General features: G+C 34.7%; 1 protein-coding gene across 1 annotated transcript; it reads right to left on the bottom strand.

Annotated features, from left to right (window-relative positions):
- Positions 1-8,116: 8,116 nt before the first annotated feature.
- Positions 8,117-20,137, bottom strand: LOC104159415 (chromosome unknown open reading frame, human C15orf41; the record flags this gene model as incomplete). Its single annotated transcript, XM_009697315.1, has 6 exons — positions 20,134-20,137; positions 19,893-19,972; positions 19,492-19,541; positions 16,573-16,640; positions 11,373-11,438; positions 8,117-8,222 (listed from the first exon to the last, which is right to left on the bottom strand). Coding segments are annotated over exons 1-6 (374 nt in total), but the record flags the coding sequence as incomplete, so codon positions are not given.
- Between the last annotated feature and the right edge of the window lie 282 nt (positions 20,138-20,419).

Raw genomic sequence — 20,419 nt, 5'->3', positions numbered from 1 at the left:
TACTTTTAAATATAAATAAAAAATACTTTAAAAATAATTTTTATCTGACCCTTTGAGCAGTAATACCTTCAAAGTCAAGAATTACATAATGTCTGTTTGAAGTGCAGTGTTTAAAAAAAATACACTAGCAATCATTTTGCTCTGCTACTCAGAATCCCTAGTAAGACACATATGATGCGCTTAATGCAACCTTATCCAAACAACTCTGAGGGCCTCCTTTAACGCAAGATTAGTGTCCTAGGGAAGCAGATTCCTGTGCTCTGGAAACACAAATCCGTATTCTACAATCGCCCAGAATAAACAGAATGTGGGCAGTTTCAATATATACTTTTCAGTCTCATCTTTAATCAAGAGAAACTGCTCTCACAGATGCTGAACAGTAACTTGGGACTCCACAGTGACACTGTATTTCTTTTTGCCTAAGCCAAGATTTCCTAGACACAATGAATTTGTGTGTAAATGTGAGTGCTGTCCATTAACTGAATCTACTCATTTTATACCTCAAATTTCTCTTAGACTGTGCACTAACCTCACCAGTCTCATGTTTTTACATGCTTTATTTACTGAGTCCTATCTGTAATCAGCTATTGACATTATTTACTTTTTTCCTATATTAATACAAATAGTTTTCTATTCTATATATAGTAGTTTATCATTTAACATATTAAAGGCTGCTTAAGACACAACTAAATTCCTCCACCTCTTGGACCTTTTTTGAAAAATTTACTGGTTGCTCAATATATACAATATTCAATAGCATGTGAGAATAATTTTTATGCAACTCTGATAGTTAGAAAGATAGATAACTCAATTATTAGATCATCTATCAAAATATTCAGATGTATAAGAGGCTACTAAAAAGATTGATGACTGAGAAAGTCCACTGATTCTCTAGCCATCATATTCACACATTTGGCTAGACAACATTTTTCGCTGCCTTCACAAGCAAGCTTCATTACCCATCACTCCACTGAAAAGAGTTTATTATGAGGCTGCCATCTTGGCAAGACTATTATTTAGATGATAAATGTTGGGGGAAAAAGTGTGTCTAAATTTTTTTTAAGATGAGCTTTTTGACAGATAAAACAAACAGCATCTACATTTCTAATTAACTTAAATTTGGCATATACAAATACAGGTCAGTAAAGCTATGATATGCTACTAGATTATCTTCTGTCTGAATCTTGCCCTTAATTTGTAAAATGTAAATTAACTAATTAGAAGAAAGGCAGTATTATTTGTGACAAAATGCTGCTTCTACTTCTTTGCTTTGTGACATTTATGATCAACTGTAGTCCTTCATTCTAACTTCTAATAGATGGATAATTATGCTCATACAAATTTATTAGGCTTTTAGTATTTTAAACCAAATGGAAACTTGAGATTTCTGAAGGCAAGGAAGCACAACACACTGCAACATGCAGCTAAATTACATATTTGCCAGCTTCACTTCATTTGCAATATTATGCTGTTTACATGTAGATGTCGCATGAATATAGGTATGAAGGTACCACTTTCAATATTTAAGTACCTGACTCAAAGGAAAATCTCCATTAGTATTCTTAAAATTTCTTCAAAATCTCTGTATCGGTTCTGTGCATGATGCATAGTAATAATAATATACTTATGCTTTGTTCATTAGTACTAAGAGTTAAAATTCACTTTATGCTCCTACTACCCTCCTCAATTGTAATTTGAAATGGATTAGAGCAGCAAATATAGAATTACATGAAGGAAGGGGGAGTTGGTCATTCTTGAGTTTCAGCCCAGCAACTTGACCTTGTTAAATAAAAAATATATGATATCATAGTTTACAGGAAGGGATTCTTTTCGGTTTGGTTTGGTTTTAACTATTACTAGGTAGATAAAGACTCCACACTAAGAAATACATTGAAAATGTCAGATGTAAATGTCAATTAAAAATTACAAGAAATTCTGAAAGGTAAGGTCTGTGGGGGGTTGACATTCTTTGACATAGTGGAGTGTCTGCAACCAGGCCTTTGGCAAGCATAGCAGGATCTATGCTGTCAGCTCTTATCATACATAAACTTAGATGCTTGTCTAATCTGAATGAGAAATACCAGGAAAATTGGAGCTGAAGCCTTGCAGTAATGTGGATGGAAGCTCAAAATGCTCTATCTGCACTACATGAGTTTCCTGTGACATGATAATATTTAAGACAGTACAGAAAAATATAAGGAAAAAATAATTTAAACAAAGCTATGTAGTGCTTCATTTACTACTTTTTGAGACTGTACAATCTAGCTGTGAAAGAGGCTTCAGTAATAGAATTAAATGATAATGAAAATCCCAATTTCATGTCCATATTAAGTACAATATCTAAGGAGAACTATGCACGAAAAGACACTTAATATCAATCATTTAAATGTAAATGCTAATATGAATACAGTATGGTCTGTTCTTTCTTTGCTTTGACAAAAATTAGTTTTGATGCAAAATAAAACAACCTACAATGCTCAGTCAAATAATTAACATTATAGCAATGCTAGGCATAAGCCGTGGTCTCAATGGAAAATGTCTCCATGCTCTGTTATTCAATCATGTTGTTAAAGAGGGGATGACTGGTAAAATCTAAAACAAAACTTTTGAGCTAAAATGAAAAAACATTTTTATTTTTCACAAAGTACATGTTGATTTTTATACTGTTCATGTGTCATTAAATAAAGATAACAATTATTCATGTCAAATGCTGCTGGAAATAAGCTAAATGTATCTAGAACATTTGTGAACTGCAGAGGTATGCCTATATATGTGTGTGAGTGTACACATATATCTCTGTTTATCTCGCAGGAGAACACAGAATTTTATCATCTAAAAGTAAACTATTGAATCAGTAAGCTAGCAGAAAATGGCACTCTTCACTGCTTTTGATTCTCTTCTTGTCTATAAACAAACGTTATCTTAGTGCTACTACAGTTAGCAAGTTGGCATGGCAAATTTTAAAAAAGTGAACTAGTTTTGAAGAAACTTATCTACATATAGTCTGAAGCAGCAAAAATAATCATAAACTCTCTCTTCTATCTATATCCATTTTTGTTTAAGATTAATTTACTAATTCAAGTGGAGCCAGGAGGGAGAGAAAAAGGAACACAGCAAAACCCAGCATGTGTGAAAATCTACAAGCATTAGATAGCTAAACAAACCCTAAGTCCCTCAGTGTTGCAGTAAGGTCAAAACCTTTCAGCATTGTACCAGTGTGTCAAAATACGTCAACAAACCATCATACTGCAAGAAGAAGAATGACCTTTCAGTTCTTTATGTTTGGGCTGCCAATGAAGCTTTGGATGCTGGGTATGCATGAACAGTTTTCCCAGCCACTTGACAAATGCAACTCCCAAGGTTTCCTCCAAGTCAAGTTGTTATACCACTGGCTTTCAACTCACCAGTACAACTTTTTAAACCATTTGCAATTGCAGAATAGTGATCTTGTTATAGAACAGACATCCATAAGCCCACAGTATAACTCCATCTTCCCCTACCATACACAATCAGACCACAATTATTACTTAAACAGTCTTCACAGTAACACGTCAAAACCATTTTAAACAGCTGAACAGAAAAAAAAGTATATCGTTCTGATGTTCTGATTCAGCCTTTGCTCACGTATGATTCATCCTTAGAGTCAACTGCAAATGAATTTGAACAGAACATTCTTCTCAAAAAAGCCTAAGAACACATCAGCTGTGTTTGACTGAAATACAATCCTTTGCATTTTTTCAGTTTGCATTTATCTGAAATAAATACCTTTTTTAATCTACAGGACTCTATTTGTTAGACTGTTACGACTGTTAGTTATAAACTGAAGCCTCAAGATCAGACATAATGTATTAATTAACAACACATTTAATCATGAATTTAGGTTCCCATAAAGTGTGGTTACTATTTTAAAATTACTTACAGGAAACTTGCTTTTATTTATTTTTTCAAAAAAGCAGAAGCACAGGACTAACAACATTAAGAATACAAGCAAATGGGGGAAGGAATTTAGTACCGGGATGACTTACCATTCTTATTCAAAGGGAAGATGAAATGCTTCTCTTTCACTACGTGAAATTGCCTTTAGTTTAATATCAGCGTCAAATATGACATTTTGCTACGGTCTTCCTCACATATAATAAAGTTTCTTTAGCTAATAACAGCATCAAGTTTCCTCCTGGGATTCTCTAGAAATTACATTCCAGAATGTACATATGCCTTAGCCAGGCTTGCAGAAGACAGAAAATATAAACTGCTGTATTTGAGTTTATATCTTCTTACAGCAAGTCACTGACAGTGCACCCACTAATTACTATTTGAACTGTGTGTTGCTGATCTCTATATGCCTCTTAGAAAACAGCAGTCATGCCTATCAGCTCTAACAGACTTTTACAGCAGGGACTCCAATTTTTAATTTAAGTTAGAAAAAAATTATAAAACTAGACACTATGGAAAAAAAAGAAACAGCAGCATTCATTTAAACCCTAAAATAATTTACATGTTCTCAGATCGTGTTTTAAAGCGCAATCTGTGTTACTTCCTGTTCACGCTCTCCAAATTACTTTCGGTCACACAGACTATTTAACAGTTTTTAACCTCGTGGTTACAAGAAATACACCAATGTAGGCCAGTGAACAATGAGAAGTGTGGTATCTACTACATGTACACAAGGCAATTATATTTTGCACATGCTGTTGTCTTGTTTACCCAGTGGCAGTGAAAGCCATAGCCTGCTCACTGGATGCCACCACTCTGAAGGAACAAACATACTGAAGGAAGGGGTTCTGTAAGTACATGAATCATTTTATACTAAGTTTGTTCAATATATAAAATAGCTTTTTTCTAAAACACAACTCTGCAAAATCAGTCTGGGAATATGCAAGACCAAACTTGCCTTTTCCTGTTTCTTAATGAAAAATCTCAATATCTGAACAGCATCTTAAATTACAACTGTGCAAACCCAGTGACAAGGTACACTTTGTACATTTTTAATGTGAAGCTTAATTTGAAGATGAGGTTGCAGTGCAGCACTGCAACTGAAAATTGCTTAACAATACCATTGATGTATGAGCCATAAAAAACCTTGCTAAGCTGTCCCTGCAGAACTCAGAGTAATAAAAAGGTGTTCTTTTGCACTGAGGTGAACAGACATGGTTGACTGCATCTAGGGAGCTGTTCTGTTAAATGAGAAAGTGCCATTTCTTTCCTGTCAGTACAGACCAATTTAAGACACTCACAGATTTAGTTAGCACAGAGTACAGGATTTAATGAAATACACACATAACAGCAAACAAACCACAGCTATGTTCAAAGCTTTCAGTTAGACTGTGTGCAGAATTCATCGTACATCTGTGACAGATGTGGGAAAAAAACCTAGAAACTTTTCCAGTCTCACTCCTACTTTTCAGAGAAACAATAAAAAAGCTGAATGGAAAAGGTCTAAAACCTCTCACCTTCATTCCTTTTAAAGTATCTAGACATGTATGTCTATCCACATCTAACAGGCAATGTTACAGGTTTTCTCTCCAATTTCATTTTGGCTTTAAGTTCAACCAACAGATCAGGTTTACAAACCCTAAACTATCAGCTGAGTGTCATGATATCTCTATTGTGAACTGAATATGCTTCTCCAAACGATTGCTCCTTCAAGAGCAATGGAGACACACAGGTGCAGTGAAGTGACTAGGAAGCTGGTTCTCACTTCAGACATCCTTGCATAGGCTGATTAAATCACACAAAATTGATTCACAGTTTGTGCAGCTACACCTGTGTCCTTTTGTATAAATAGTTTCAGAGAGCAATAAAAGTTAACTGTCTAACCTACATGCAACCTAATCTGTCAACATGTGTTCACTAACCCAGCTGTCATTATATTAGAAGCTACAGTAACTCAGAATTCATTTCAGAAGATACAATACTGTTAGTTTGGCCAAGTAGTACCAAAATTAAAACTAACAGGATTTGTTCTTTAAAAAAACCCCACAGAAATCTGCCTAATTTCCATAATCAACCTATGACTAAATTCTGGATTTAGGGAGTAACAAATCTTGCTAAGGAGATTTCTAGTGTCCTTTATATGAATGTAAAGTCACTATATTTAAGAAGCAACAATTTTTGTAGTTGTTTTCAATATGAACAGCTATAACAAAAGATATGGCAAAATCTCAAAACTACTTCCAAAACAGTCTTTTTGATCTACATGTCAATTGAGTCTAGATTTTGCAACATTAAAGGTACTTGACTAACACCTCAGTGAGAAATGTTATTCCATTTCATTCCATGAAGTTGTCTATGTGTTGGTTTCCTGATAAAAGTGTAAGAGAAGCTTCTTTCAGAAACGTCAGATTAAAATGGCACACGCTACTCTCAAATGTTTTACACATTTTATAGCTCAAACCAAAACGTGGATAGTCATTTTGTTGAGCACAAAAAATGACAGAACCTACAAACTTCAACTTTGCAATGGCAATTTTGCCACAAACAACAAATGGATCAGTGCCTTCACTCTACCTGTCTACTCAACATTCACCCCATCTCAACTTAGTGAGAATCTTTATGTTCATGTCATCTGTTTAAAATTCACTTCTTGGAGCTGCTTTTCTCTGATACCATTATGGACCCTTCAAACGCATCCTTTCTCCTCAGAAAATATTTCAGCCAGTACGTCTATTGGCCTCCTCCCAGCCTAAGCTGCTCTATCTCCTCTTATTTACACTGATGTGCAAGTTCAGCTCCATTTGCATCAGTATCTTTCCTGCTATTCTCACCATTTGCCCAGATATTGCATATACTCAAATTTCTTTCTAAGTCTTGTATTCTGGTTATATGTTTCTCAAGTTCTTTTCTACAACTTTCCTGTAGTATGGTATCTTCATCCAACAACTGACAGTCTTCCTGAGGTTCCCATTATCTTGATTCAAGTCTTCCAAGTCACTGCTTTCTGGGGTTGTCAAATAAGAGCAGGTCCTTCTCATGTCAATCAAGAATGTTGCTGCAGAGCGTAATTCTGAACTCTGATGCTGTTGTCAAGATTTGGTTTCCCTTTCTCTGCTGCCTCCTATAGAATCTGCTTTTAAGGTACTTCTCAAGCTAAAACTAGCTATTTTCACCTTGGTATTTTCATATTTCATATTTCACCTTCAGCATATTCAGCTGAAATACTAACCACACTAGCCTCTGATGTTGGCACACATTGTCTATTTGTGGCATGTTCACGTTTGTGCCATCTTCTCCACTATCCCTCAGATTTCATCGATGCTTTCTCGTGAACACTAAGCAGACTTCTAAATTTATGCTTTTAAAACTCCTGTATTAAAACTTTCATTTACCTCACTTACTCACTACCTTGCTTAGGGTTCCACCACATAGAAAAAGGGAATTGAAGATGAAGCATCTTGTTTAAGATTTTCTTTGGAAGAAAAATCCTCCAGTGAGGAGGCTTTTCGTATCATGGAAAGATAGATAAACATATGTAATAATGACCTTTATAAGAATAAAGTAGAACTATTTTAACTATCTTTAAAAGAAAAGATCTTTATACTAATACTGTCAACATGCTCAAAAATTCCGTCCGGCATAACCTATTTCCCTCCTTATGCTCCTGCAAATACTTACTACATTTTTTAGCTTGAAGATAATTGTTATTGCTGCTTAAAACATAGATAACATAAAAAAACTATTAAAAAAACCCCTAGTCAAACAGTATTGTCCTAGATACAATGAAAATGAGCAATAAAGTTCTTTGACGCACAAAGCCCACTTGGTTAGACTGTGAAAATACTGTAACAAATTTGGCACCTCGCAGGTATTACAAAACATTACAGTAAAATCTTCCTTCAAAGTCAGGTACTAAAAAAAATTGACACATAACTTCTGTACCAAAGTAACTTATTCTGTCATCTAGCACCATTGTAAAATCACCACATATATCTGCTGCATGTTAATGATTATGACATGAATTTTGCACAAATATTTCAGCATTCCAATCTGACATACTAATTAATGACATTCAAAATGCCAGATTAGTAACATGCATTTTGTTCACATGGTTTAATACAAAAGTGACTAGTGTTTTTTCCAGTAACTTCTTTATCTATAAGGAAAAATAACAGAAATATACCTGTTCCAGTAGCTCCAAAACTGGTCCTGCAAGTAGGCTTGGTGGCTACTTTCATCACCGAAAGAGGCTTTGCTTTCAATCCAGTGAATTATATGTCCTTCAACAGCTAGGGTGACAGCAGAAAATTAACTAACTCTGAAAATCACACTCAACAGCCTGTAAGACTATGTTTGGGAATATCCTATTTACCCCCAAATTTACCACATAACTCATGCTTGCAACAGAGTTACATCTTTGTAAAAATATCTTTCAAATACACACATAGGACATTTACACCCTGTTCTAGATATTTTTGTTTATTCTAACACAAACAGAATGTAAAGAAAAAGAGACTAGACTAAGGTGCAATTGTGTCCTCCTTTCACCCTTACTTTGCTGGAATGGAGTTGTTAGGTAAGGAATTGAAAACTTCTGGTGAATAACAAGAACAGTTAGCTAAGCTGTGGAGGACAGAAATGTCTCACCAATCCAAAGTGGAAGGTGTGAGAATGGCAACAAAGTTTCTCATAGATATATATCTGCTTCTTTACTTTTGCAAAATCAGTAATGCTTCACCAGAAAGAAGTTAGGAATAAGAACGCTTATGTGAAAAAATGTGATTTTGAATTTCTGTTTCTTTCAATGCTGTGGGATTTCTTTTGGTTCACGTTTTTCTTCACTTCTTGCAGGAGTAAATTTCTAGTATTAATAAAATTATCTTTTTTTGGTAAAAGGGAAGTCCTCTCTGAATTTGACAACATAATTTTGCAGGAGAAATCATGAGAATCACTCTAAAAGATCATTCTTTCTCCAAAAAGGTAATGTGGGGTATCATTATTGAGGTCTTTAAAAATGTTTCTGTTATTTTGAGTTGCCTGTAATATCCACAGCCATGATGTCTCAGCCTAAGTTTGACCTGGGATGAGGTACCCAAAGAGCATGCAGACCCAGACAATACAGAAAGATCAGAAGAGGCTATGGCAGCACATGATTGACCACAGACTGTAAAATTACCTGGGAAATCTGGGTAAATAACTCATGAAATCACCACACTAAGCTCTATCTGCCACCACTACCCTGCTATCAGTAATCAAGTTAAATTGTGTAGGCCTATACTACTACATTCTTCCCCCACCTCCAATACCTCCTCAGTATCTTTAGACCCCAGAAGATATTAACAGCTGAGGCATAAACTGTGTAGTCAGTTGAGAAGCAATTTCTAAGAAACATTTGCCTTTCCTAGCTATGTACTGAGTCATGAGAAGAGAAGGCAAAGGCTGCCATACATTAGTTCAGATCAGATAACAGGTAGAAAATAATTTTCTGTCAATCTCAAGTGACTGAAATAATTTCAAAAAAAGTAATCACTATCACTATTCAGATTTTTAGAGACAATGCATGCAAAGAAATTAATGGCTATTTTTAACCTTCTTTCTAATAGGGCAATATTACAAATGTAGGAATTCTTTTGGGTGTTTCCCAGTTTCCCTTCTCAAGCATTAAAAAAACATTGGCTCCATCTAGTTGCTCTTCTACTTTCCATTTAATCAGGCTCCTGAATAGCTGGGATATAATCTTCTTTGCTTCTAACGTAAAAGTGAGTGTTTTAATACTAAGTACATATTGTGTATACTGTAGTCCACACTACTGGGGAATCTTACCAATAGCATCCAAAGGTCAAGTGTTAAGAAGAGGGAGCCAAGCTGGCGGTGCCCAGTGACAGGATCAGAGGCAATGGGCACCAACTGAAACATAAGAGGGTCTGTCTGAACATCGGGAAACACTTTTTTACTGTGAGAGTGCCCGAGCACTGGCACAGGTTGCCCAGAGAGGTTGTGGAGTCTCCATCCTTGGAGATACTCAAAAGCCACCTGGACATGGTCCTGGGTAACCAGCTCCAGGTGAACCTGCTTGAGCAGATGACCACCAGAGATCCCTTCCAGCCTCAGCCATTCTGTGATTCTGTAATTTTACAGTTTTCCCTGCTAACTTTAGTCTTCATAAAAAACAACCGTTCCCTCATCCTCTCGAGTTCTTGGTAGCTTCCTGAGACTCTCCACAAATAACAACTATGGAACTGAAGGAGTAGAAAAGAACTGAAAACTCTCCAAGTGTGGCTTGACAAGAGTGAACTGCAGATCATTAGGATGCCAAATCTCACTGTTTCAAATACAGAGTGCTTCAGTTACAAAGGTATTTTTTATTTTGCACATACAATCTCTTATTAACATCACTACTATTTTTATTTTTTGGAAACATAATTAGGAATACAAACATCATTGAGTTAAGGAAAGTCTTTAAAAACTTTTCAGAAGACTCTTGTATATATAGTTGTTTATCTATTGGGTAACAGATTATTGTGCTGAAAGATGGTATCTCAAGCACTTCTGAGTAGTGAGACATTTTATTGTACACACTCAATTCCTCACACCAGTGTATAAATCAGTTATCTCAGTAAGAATTCCAACTGTTGCCAACAGGAAGAACATAAAACTAGTCATGTATATGACTTTCACATAGTGCTTTCAGCCTTCTTAATTTCTCTGATAGACATCTGCATAGAAAGGTGCTCAGTTCTATGGAGGCAAAGCAGAACTGTTTTGGCATGAAAGTCAGTTTACAAAAGGTGATTAATAATCCTTTATACTTGGACAACATGGGTGTTTTTTCTTCTATAGCCCAGCCACTGATCATCTGATTACCTTCTTACATGGCCTCAAGACCAGAAAACGTAGATGAACTCTGACACGACCTTTATACCTGCTTTTATTCCTTCTTGCTATGCAGGCTTTTAAAACACAATAGAAAACTGCAGAGCTGTATTTAGGTGCAAAGCCATGGCAAAAGAATAACTGCAGAATGACAAACCTTTACACAATGACCTACAGGTGTAATGGTAATACTCTTAAGACTGCTTTGAACTGATTGGGTGTAGAAGTTTAAGATAATTACAGGTTCTGTTCATAAAGAAAGTGGTCAGAGCAGGTTTGAGGGAGCAGGGATTTGGAGGTTCTTATTGTTGCTTGTTTTTCTTTTTTTCTTTCTGTGATAATGAGACAAAAACATCCAGAGACCAAAGACGAAACACTGGGTAATACTACTTATGATCAAACCTCTCTGACCCAGACTAGAATTTCTTTAAATTATTGGGTAACTACTAGAAAGAGGAGACTAATTCGTAGTATCCTAGAATATACTTCACTTAAGTAGCCATGACATTTTATCATGAACACTTCTAAATAAAATAAAATAATAATAATTCATTTGAAAGACTTACCTACTGGCACTTCTAAAATAAAGTCTGGTGTTTTGTCATAACCCTTTGCACGAAGCTGATCTTCAGCTATACATAAAGAATAAGAACTATTGTTTATAAAACTATCCTATTAAGTAGACAGCAGCATAACTAATTTTATTTTAAATAAGAGTGCAAGAATTACTAATGCAGTCATACATATCTTTCTTATGCATGCAATGCTGTGTCAGATTAAATGAACCTTTGTAGAAAACCTGAAGCATGGATATAAAAATGCTTCTTTGTCATCCCTGCATTTTTATGTCTTCATTATAAACATCATTAATTCAAGCTGTCACACAGTATTTTATAACCCCCAAATATTCAAAATAAAGAGGTATATTTGCTGATTGAAAGAAGAGTCTCCCCACATTCGGAAGTGTTAAGATTAAACCTACCAACATCATGAATGCAGATATACTGTAGCTGCCTTTTTGGTTTTGTTTTAATGTTAGCATAAAATTGTTTAAAAAAGAACAAGAAAATCATTCTCTTCCAGAAATTTATTGAAGGAGAGAGAAGCCACAATTTTAGTTTCTCTTGGATCCTGAATTCTATAGAATTTATCTAATTTCAGAACCTAGAAAGACTTAGAAATTCTGCTAAATTAACTATACAACTCTATTGCTTACAAATATTAGAGTTGAATATTTCAAGAAACAATAATGAGTGAGTAAGATAAAACTGCAAAAGACAAAAGATGCGCTGCCTCTCAAAAAAAAAAAAAAAAGCCCAAGCAACCCCTTAATATTTTCTAAACTATTGTCCTTGATTTCCGATACCATTACACTAGTATTTCTGAAACACCACTTCTCCATTAGAATTTGGAGTGACCTGGTCATTCAATTCCAGGCATGGCTTTCTGTCTTCACCCAACCTCAACTAATGGCACTACCTAGTAACAAGTAAGGCTGTGTAGCCCCTTAACACCTACTGGGCTGTTGACATTGTCATGCATCCCATTCGCCTTTCTACATCACCTTTGATTAAAATTAATGGTCCATTCTCACTGTTGGGTAGCTTATTTCCAATCCATTTATCAGGTTAGGACAGTAGTTTCATGGCCAATGTTCAGAACTCAGTTTTTGAATATTTTGTGCACATCCTGAAAGGTCAACGGTTTGAGTCCAAGTACCATTTTAATGACAAGAAAAACATACACTCTTAGAAATCAAAATATTTTAAAAGTGCCTAAAGAAAATTTCCCCCCTCTTTCTCATTGAAGAATATAAGTCTGAAGTATTTTTTTATATAGTGAACTCATACTGAAAGTGGGACAGGAGTAATTTTGGGAAGTTGTACATTCACTGAAATGTAAACTGCAATAGCTGTTTATTCTTTTTGATAGCCATAGTATTTATTTTGAAATTTGAGAGTATTTCTTCAATGTAAGCACACTGTATTGTAAACACAAGTCTTTGCAATGCAACACTTCATTATATCACCTGATCGGCTATTAAACTTTTCTAGGATTTGGAGACATACTTAGTTTTTGGCTATTTTTTTAAACTTCGATTGTCAGGTATATGGATAAAAGATGTTAAGATTAAAAAAGTTCTAATTTAGCAGAACCTATGAATAGAGAGTTTTATGCCATAACATAAAAATGAATTAATGTTCTAGATCATCTCTTAATTTTGATAAAAATAAACAAATTTCCAATTTTATCCAACTGTAACTGTAACCTGCTCTTAATTGTTTAAAACAGTCTAGAAAAGACAACAGGATGTCCCAGATGATATTTTCATTATTTAAGAGCACACAAATAGCAACAGAAAGTTCAGTCTTTTCTTTCACATCTAACAAATGCTAATATCACAAATTCAGGGAAATGTACCTTAAAAAAACACCACTGAAAACCAGGACAGATGTAAACACGTTTCCTGATAGGTCAACTTGGCAGGTCTCTGAACTGGAGTTTGCATCAGCATTACTTTTAACATCCTTCAGCATATACTTTTTTCAAGGATGCCTGATTTTACTTTTAAAATCATCTGATACTAACACATGGCTTGAAAAAGAACATGTTTTTTGTTTTTAACTCTGTTTCTGAATGTTTTCACTTGGTTTCTCCTAACATTTTCTATTGTGATAAACATTGGAAAATATGTTAAAAACCACATTTATTATTGATGTGAGTTGTCTATCATGTGCAAGAACATAATTATATATTACTATTTCTTCAAATATTTTGTAGCTTTATAACTTTGGGGGAAAAAAAAAAGAATAATTGCAGAAACTTCCCACAATCACCATAAACTTTTTTCTTTTAAACCAAAACCCTACTACAAGAAAAGAAGCTCTAGTTTTTCAGCCTAGGTATGTTTCAGATTGGTCCAGAAGCTACAGAGGCAGCATTCTGCACCTTAAAAGATCTTTTAGCTCTTGCATGGATTAAGAGAATAATTTAACAACTGCTTAAAAGCCAGCCCACAGTAGCTTTGATAGTTACATTTATGCATCCAGATTTGAAAATTACGCTGAAACAGCCCTAATAAGTAGTTTGTCTACAGATTCCCCATTAATTCAGCTCTCCAACAAAACTGCAGCTTCATCTTTACCATAACTTCACACTCAATCATAATCATTTAACACATCATTGTTCTTATACTAGCCTCTGGATACAACAAAGAAACCAAACACTCTTCTGTCGGTGCATGAATGCGCAGCAGCTACATATTTAAGATTACAGCAGAAAACACCAATCAGTTTTCATGATTTATATCCAGGTGACTACTGAGGGACATCATGGTGGAATCAAAGCAGGACACGATTCCAGACAAAGGTCAGTACCTCCCCATATAGCTAAAAACTTTCCTAATATATTCATGGCAAAGATATAAAATAATAAAGATCCTATACAAAACCTAGAAATTCCTTGCATTTCAGTATGGCAATTGAAGCTGTTAGCCTGTTTAGAGAGAATGCTTCCATTAATCACTTTAATCTCAGGCAAAGTGATGAAGATTTGAGAGCTGTGTTTTTGCTGAAGAGAGGTGGTGTACGAGTGGTGTATGATGTGCTTCTTATGAACAGTGGAATAATAAAATGCGAACTCCATTAGTTTGTATAGGCTTCCAATTAGTTTCTCGGTGAATCTGAAGGTGTTACTTCTGATCTGTAGGCTTTGAAAGCTAACTGCTCTAGAAACAGACAAATTACGTCCCAGATCTGAAAAGCTCTTTCATGCTCCAAGACTATACTGGAGCAATTTATATTCACTGTGTCCTCTGACTGTGCTTTCTTCTCCTGTAATAGACACTCTGTTGCCCAGGTGAACATAGCTGATACAAAAAAATCCTTACTATTCTTTAGAATAGTACACTGGAATAGTACACCAACATGGAAACTGCAAGAATTCTGTTTCTTCAACAGGTGTTAATAAGTAATGGAACTGCAAGTACAGCAATTTAAGTCATAAGTCATCTTCAAAACTGGAATGCAGTCCTACTCATAGCCTAACAACCTCTGAATTTGTTGACCTGTAGGGAATACTGTAATCTTTTCTGTTTTCCTGAGATTTTCTTCAAGCAGTTTTGGAACTAATTTTTCAGAAAGGAAAGATTTTATTGTGAGAGGTTCAGTAGAGTTCACCTTATAGATACTTAGGAAGAACTTTTGTGTTTTTTTTTTTTTTTTTTTAAAATCACACCTAGAACCTTAGAGACACATGCAATGCCCAGAAATAATAAATACAACCACTTCATATCTCTTAAATCATGACTAAAGAACACTTCAGTATACATAAAAAGTAAACAATAAATTAACCTCTCCCATTTATATCTTTATATTCTAATGAGTTAACTCATTCTAGATATTTTGATTTGACAGGACAAATTCCTCAGAGCTTATTTCTAAAGATAAAATTGATGCTTATCCAAGGTCATGAAACATTAAAATTAAAATCTGATTTGTGTACTACACAAGCTTGCACAAGCCAAATAAAATTATAATCGTTGGGTTGAGGATCCATTAGTGAGTCATCTAGTCCATTCCCTTGTATCGTGACATGATTGATTTCATTACCAGCTTTGATGGATGAGTGTCAAGTCTAGCCTTGAATTTTTCATTGAAGGTGATTCCATAACCTTCCCTGGCAGTTTGTTTTATACTTATCGTTCCTAGAACTGTTTAGTATTTTAACTCAACATCACCTCGGCAATTACAGCTTAAGCCTATTACCTGTATCTCTGCTCTTATAGCTAAGTACGAAAAACTACCTCCTCACATTTTCACAGTGTCTTTTGCAAGTTCATAAGCAATAGTTACTCCCGTAATTTTTAAATTATTTTTCTCTAAAATAAAAAAGCACATTAACTCTGTTTCTTAATCACATGGACAAATCTTTCAAAAACCTTAAATCTCTTTCTAATTTCTTAAATTTGTTTCAGGTTTCCAAAATCTTAACCTGAATCTAGCTTTAGGAGAGATCACAGTTTCTGGTAAAACAAGCAAAATTCTGTGATCACACAAATTTAGTACAACACTCAACCACTGACAAAAGACAGCATTTTACTTTGCTATTGTCTCATCACATAAGAAATCCAAAATTTAAGAAGTCATTGTTAAGTTTATTATCACAATAAGAGAAATGATGCTTTACACACTAATCATTGTTTTAATGGCACTCATATACAAGAAGCATAGTGCAAGCTAGAAGAAAAAAATGAAAATAACTTCCTAATTAATCCTTAAAATAACTTTAAATACAGGGATTGTAAAAAGAGTACTTGCATTGACTGGGAAGTGGGGGGGGGGAAATTCAGCAGAAACTGCACAGAAAGCTAAATGAGTGAATCCTCTAGCAGTTCTTTAATACATAAAGCATTTTGAAGCTAATATTTCTTATGCTTCCTCCTAAGTCTCATAAGGCCTAGATTATGGCTAATATCTCATGACACCAAAAGTAATACTGCAGCAGATATTAAAGCATTTTTTTCAGCTACTTATTCTATAAAATATTAATTGCAAGCCTGTGCATGTGCTGTATATATAGGGTATTAGGTAACTGAGTTCCTGCTCAGTTCTAAATCAATAAAAGATAACATGTACAGCATCAATCATTTTTTACTCTTCCTTTACTACCTAATACAAAGAGCATTGAGGCTTTTTCTTAAGTAAACAGTCACCAAAATCTTTGACGTTAAGGATTCACTGGCTAGCCTCTGCTACAGATTCTTACCTATGAAAGAGAGATTTTTTTCCAAAAGCATTTCTCGCAGCAAGACTTCATGCTCATGTCCAATAGCACTGATAGCTTTAGGTTAAGAAATGGAAGATTACTTTGGAAAAGAACCAACTTCAGAAAAACATCATAGGTAAAGTAATTCATGATAAAATTTATTGGCCTTCATCTGTATGTCAGAAGTGATCAGTGATTTGAACTCTGTTTTGAAATTCCTTACAAGGATTTTCAGAGGCATTTAGCACTTTGTGAAAATCAGACTACTGTATCTTCAGCATACATTTTACAAAATTAAGACCCATTAGATCATATTTATTCAGTATAAATAAGGGTAATATTTCCATTTTTGCTTTATTTTCCCCCCAAATTTAGAAGAAAGTGCAAGCTCAAAACATGTTAAATACCTTTTAAGTTGCTTTTTACTGACTAGTGTACCAATTGTCTAATTCAGCAAAGAATGAAATAAACTGTTTTTTTCTTTATATTCTGAAACTGATAGGCATTACATCCATCTGAAATATCTTGCTGTAACAAAACATCCTTTTAATTGATTTTTCAGAAGCATGAACTGATGTCATGGAAGGATGAAATAATATTTTATAGTGAAGTCCTTTTCACTGATGGCCTGTTGATCCAATGTGCTATTCTTAGCAATATGTAAAAAAGTCACCACATCAAACATTTTCAAAGTATCCTCCTGGAGGTCAAAGTTCTATTCTGGAAGTTTTTAAGAAGAATCTTATGGAACATCATGATAAAGGATCTTACATTAAAAACAGTTAAGTTCCTATTTCTGTTTAGAATAACTTCTGAAAACTGAAACTACAGATCAGCTTACCATTACAGTTAATTACTTAATTTAAATCAACACTTTATGCTGAACAGCAAAAAACCTAATTGTATGGAATCATTTCATACATATACGTATATACACAGTTTTTCTCAATTGAAACTATGTATTATGTTAAATTCTACTAGCAGTTACAGCACAAAAGGGGCAAATGAAGAACAGCAAGGATATAAGAAAAATACTGCAAACAGAATTTATAATGCACCATAAGCAGAAACACTCAGACTTAGTCTATAATAATACCTGTTATTGATGTATGGCAATGACCATGGGGCAAAACTTGTAAATAACCTCACAAGCCATTTTCTACTCATGCAATCTAGCAGCCTAGTTTCCCGTAAGCATCTGAACTATTACTGAAAAATAGCCTCTTGGCATTTACAAAGAGGTTGACTTCATACTTTAGTCCATGCATATACAATTAGATAGTTATATTTAAAATCAATATGCAATCCTTCAGAAGACATTATGCTTTTAAAACCTTAACTTTAAATTGATTTTTAACTATTTTATGCACCTCAAAATTAACATCTAATTCAGCAACATACTTGCAGATAATGCACTCGCACAGCTTAGTATTAAACTTTTCTGTACCAAAATGGAATTGAAAAACTCCTCATTATTTTCATTGATGTCACTGTATATTCAATAACTTCACTTCAACCAGAATCTGCAGGGGATAGAAAAGACCTTTTTAAACTGCAGGCAAGTTATTCTTAAAAACTGTTCATAATTCTATATATGTGTTATTATTACTTTTAAACATGACACTTTCAGAAGACTACAGCCAGATTGCTTATCAACAAAGTATTAATCTTAAAATTCTGGATATGAAAATTAGTAATCAACAACCTTCCAAAAAGTGTAACTTACTAGATTGACCCACTTTCAGAGAGCTGTGTTTAATGTTGAAGATAGTCTCAAGGAATACTTAAAATTATGATTAAAACCACAAAATACAAATACAATTAGAACACTGTCTTGCTGTTGCTGAAGTTAATGGGAGCAGGGCTGAGTCTGTAGCAGACACCAGGCAAGTTATTTCTGGTGGAAAGAACATATTTTTAAGGGGTGACCACCCCATGTATCACAACTACAAGAAGCGTTGTTTTCCATGCATAACTAAACATCACTGTAGCTTTCCTATCCTGCAACTGTACAGTGAAATCAAGATCTTCCCCCAAACTGCATGCAGAGATTTATGCAAGGATTTTCCAAGGCTTGGGAAGGAATTGCCTTGCTAGGCTGCTCAGTGCTAGCAGGCCATGATTTTGAAATTGTTCCTTTTGACAGCAGACTGAAACAGAAGAGCTACTCATTCAGGACTTTATTAAAACAGATTTTGGGTCACAGCGATAATTTCTAACAAATTATAATCTTAGTCTGGAATACTCAGTACTGTGTAGAGAGCCCCCAGTATTCTCACTGGATACTGAGGATCTCTAATTAATCATTTTAATGCTACAAAAAAAAAATCCCTTAAAATTCAAGCTACATAGGATTTTTTCTACAGCTAGCCTCATTTCATTTAAGAAGAAGAGAAAGTAAAAGAACTGCACTGGAATGTCCAATACGAGTTTAAAAATCCTAATCAGTCAATCACACCTGAATTGCACTTGAAAACACTCCAATTAAAACTCATATTCATAACAAAGCAATGCCATAATGTTGAACACTATCTATGCAACTTATTAATTTAATCACAGAATAGTTGAGACTGGAACGTATCTTCAGAGATCATCTAGTCCAACTCCACTACTCAAAGCAGAGTCAACTAGTCTTAATAGAAAACCAGACATGCATTTCAACTAATCAAAACCAAAGAGGTTCAATCAGGCATACGAACGTGTAGCCACCAAACTGACAACTTCCTGAGGTCCGTCTGATTTTTGTTAAACAGTATAAGAGAAAGCTCTGCAGTGACCCTCTAGCTGATTGAATGTAAAACAGGAGTATGAAACGTGTTTTGTGAAGCAGAACTTTATGTCAGGTTAAAGCTAGACACATCTTTTCCACACAGTCTAAGCTCGTCAATTGTGCACCTAAAATTTTATGGGAAAGGATACTGTTTGATGCAGTCCACCAGTGGTCCATAACAACAGTCATTCACAGTACACTGCAGAAAAATAAGAGAAGTAGTATAGTGATGGGCAACTACAAAACCATTCCAGTTAAACAGTATCTTAAAAACAGTAATTACATTTCTTCAAAAAGGCTATCAGATGCTGTTCAGATTTAATCACAGAAAACAAAAACTGCATGCTTTTACTCACTATAAAAGCAAGCTATTAAAAAGTGAAATGCTCCCCTCACAAATATTGCATTGCCATTTATGGTGCACCCTGACCTCACTGATAGTTTACGATGACAGTAATTAAATGAGGTTTAAAATCTTTTACTCTGCTAGGCAGATAGCAGCACTGCCATAGGAAAAAAAAAAAAAAAAAAGGACAACTGTGATTAATACCTGATAGACTTGATTTGCTAGAACTCCATCTGGAATCTGAGAAGGGTCCCGTAGCATACTATTTATAAGAGTTTTGGAGGCTAGAGAAATAAAGAATAAAAATATACAAAAAACCTGTTAGCTCAGTTATCCACTCGGCAGGAAGAGACACACACTTTTATAAGGAAAACACTGATGATGTTGATAATTCTGAAAATGATCCAACCAGCAACTACAGACTTACAAATTTGTAGCCACTTACCCATTCTGATACGATTAACTCTAAAAGTCTTGAAACACTGAAGGATTTTATTAGCACAGGGTGAAAGCAGGCCCTTGTTCACTTATTCAGTTTCACTGGACAGTTCGTACTTCAAAAGCATCAGGCAGCTCCTAAGGAAACTGCTCAGTATAAAGAAAATGTAACCCAAAATAACCTCCATATCCTATGAGAACTTAAGGAAGAAGATACATAAAAATTCAAAACAGCCTTTAAAGACAATGTTTGGTCTCAACAATCTTAAACACTTTGTAGACTGGATGATAGA

This window comes from Cariama cristata, unplaced genomic scaffold (assembly GCF_000690535.1).
Source record: "Cariama cristata isolate BGI_N322 unplaced genomic scaffold, ASM69053v1 scaffold8353, whole genome shotgun sequence".
Lineage (NCBI taxonomy): Eukaryota > Metazoa > Chordata > Aves > Cariamiformes > Cariamidae > Cariama > Cariama cristata.
The sequence above is the reverse complement of the archived record's forward strand: the minus strand, read 5'-3'. Positions and strand labels throughout refer to the sequence as shown.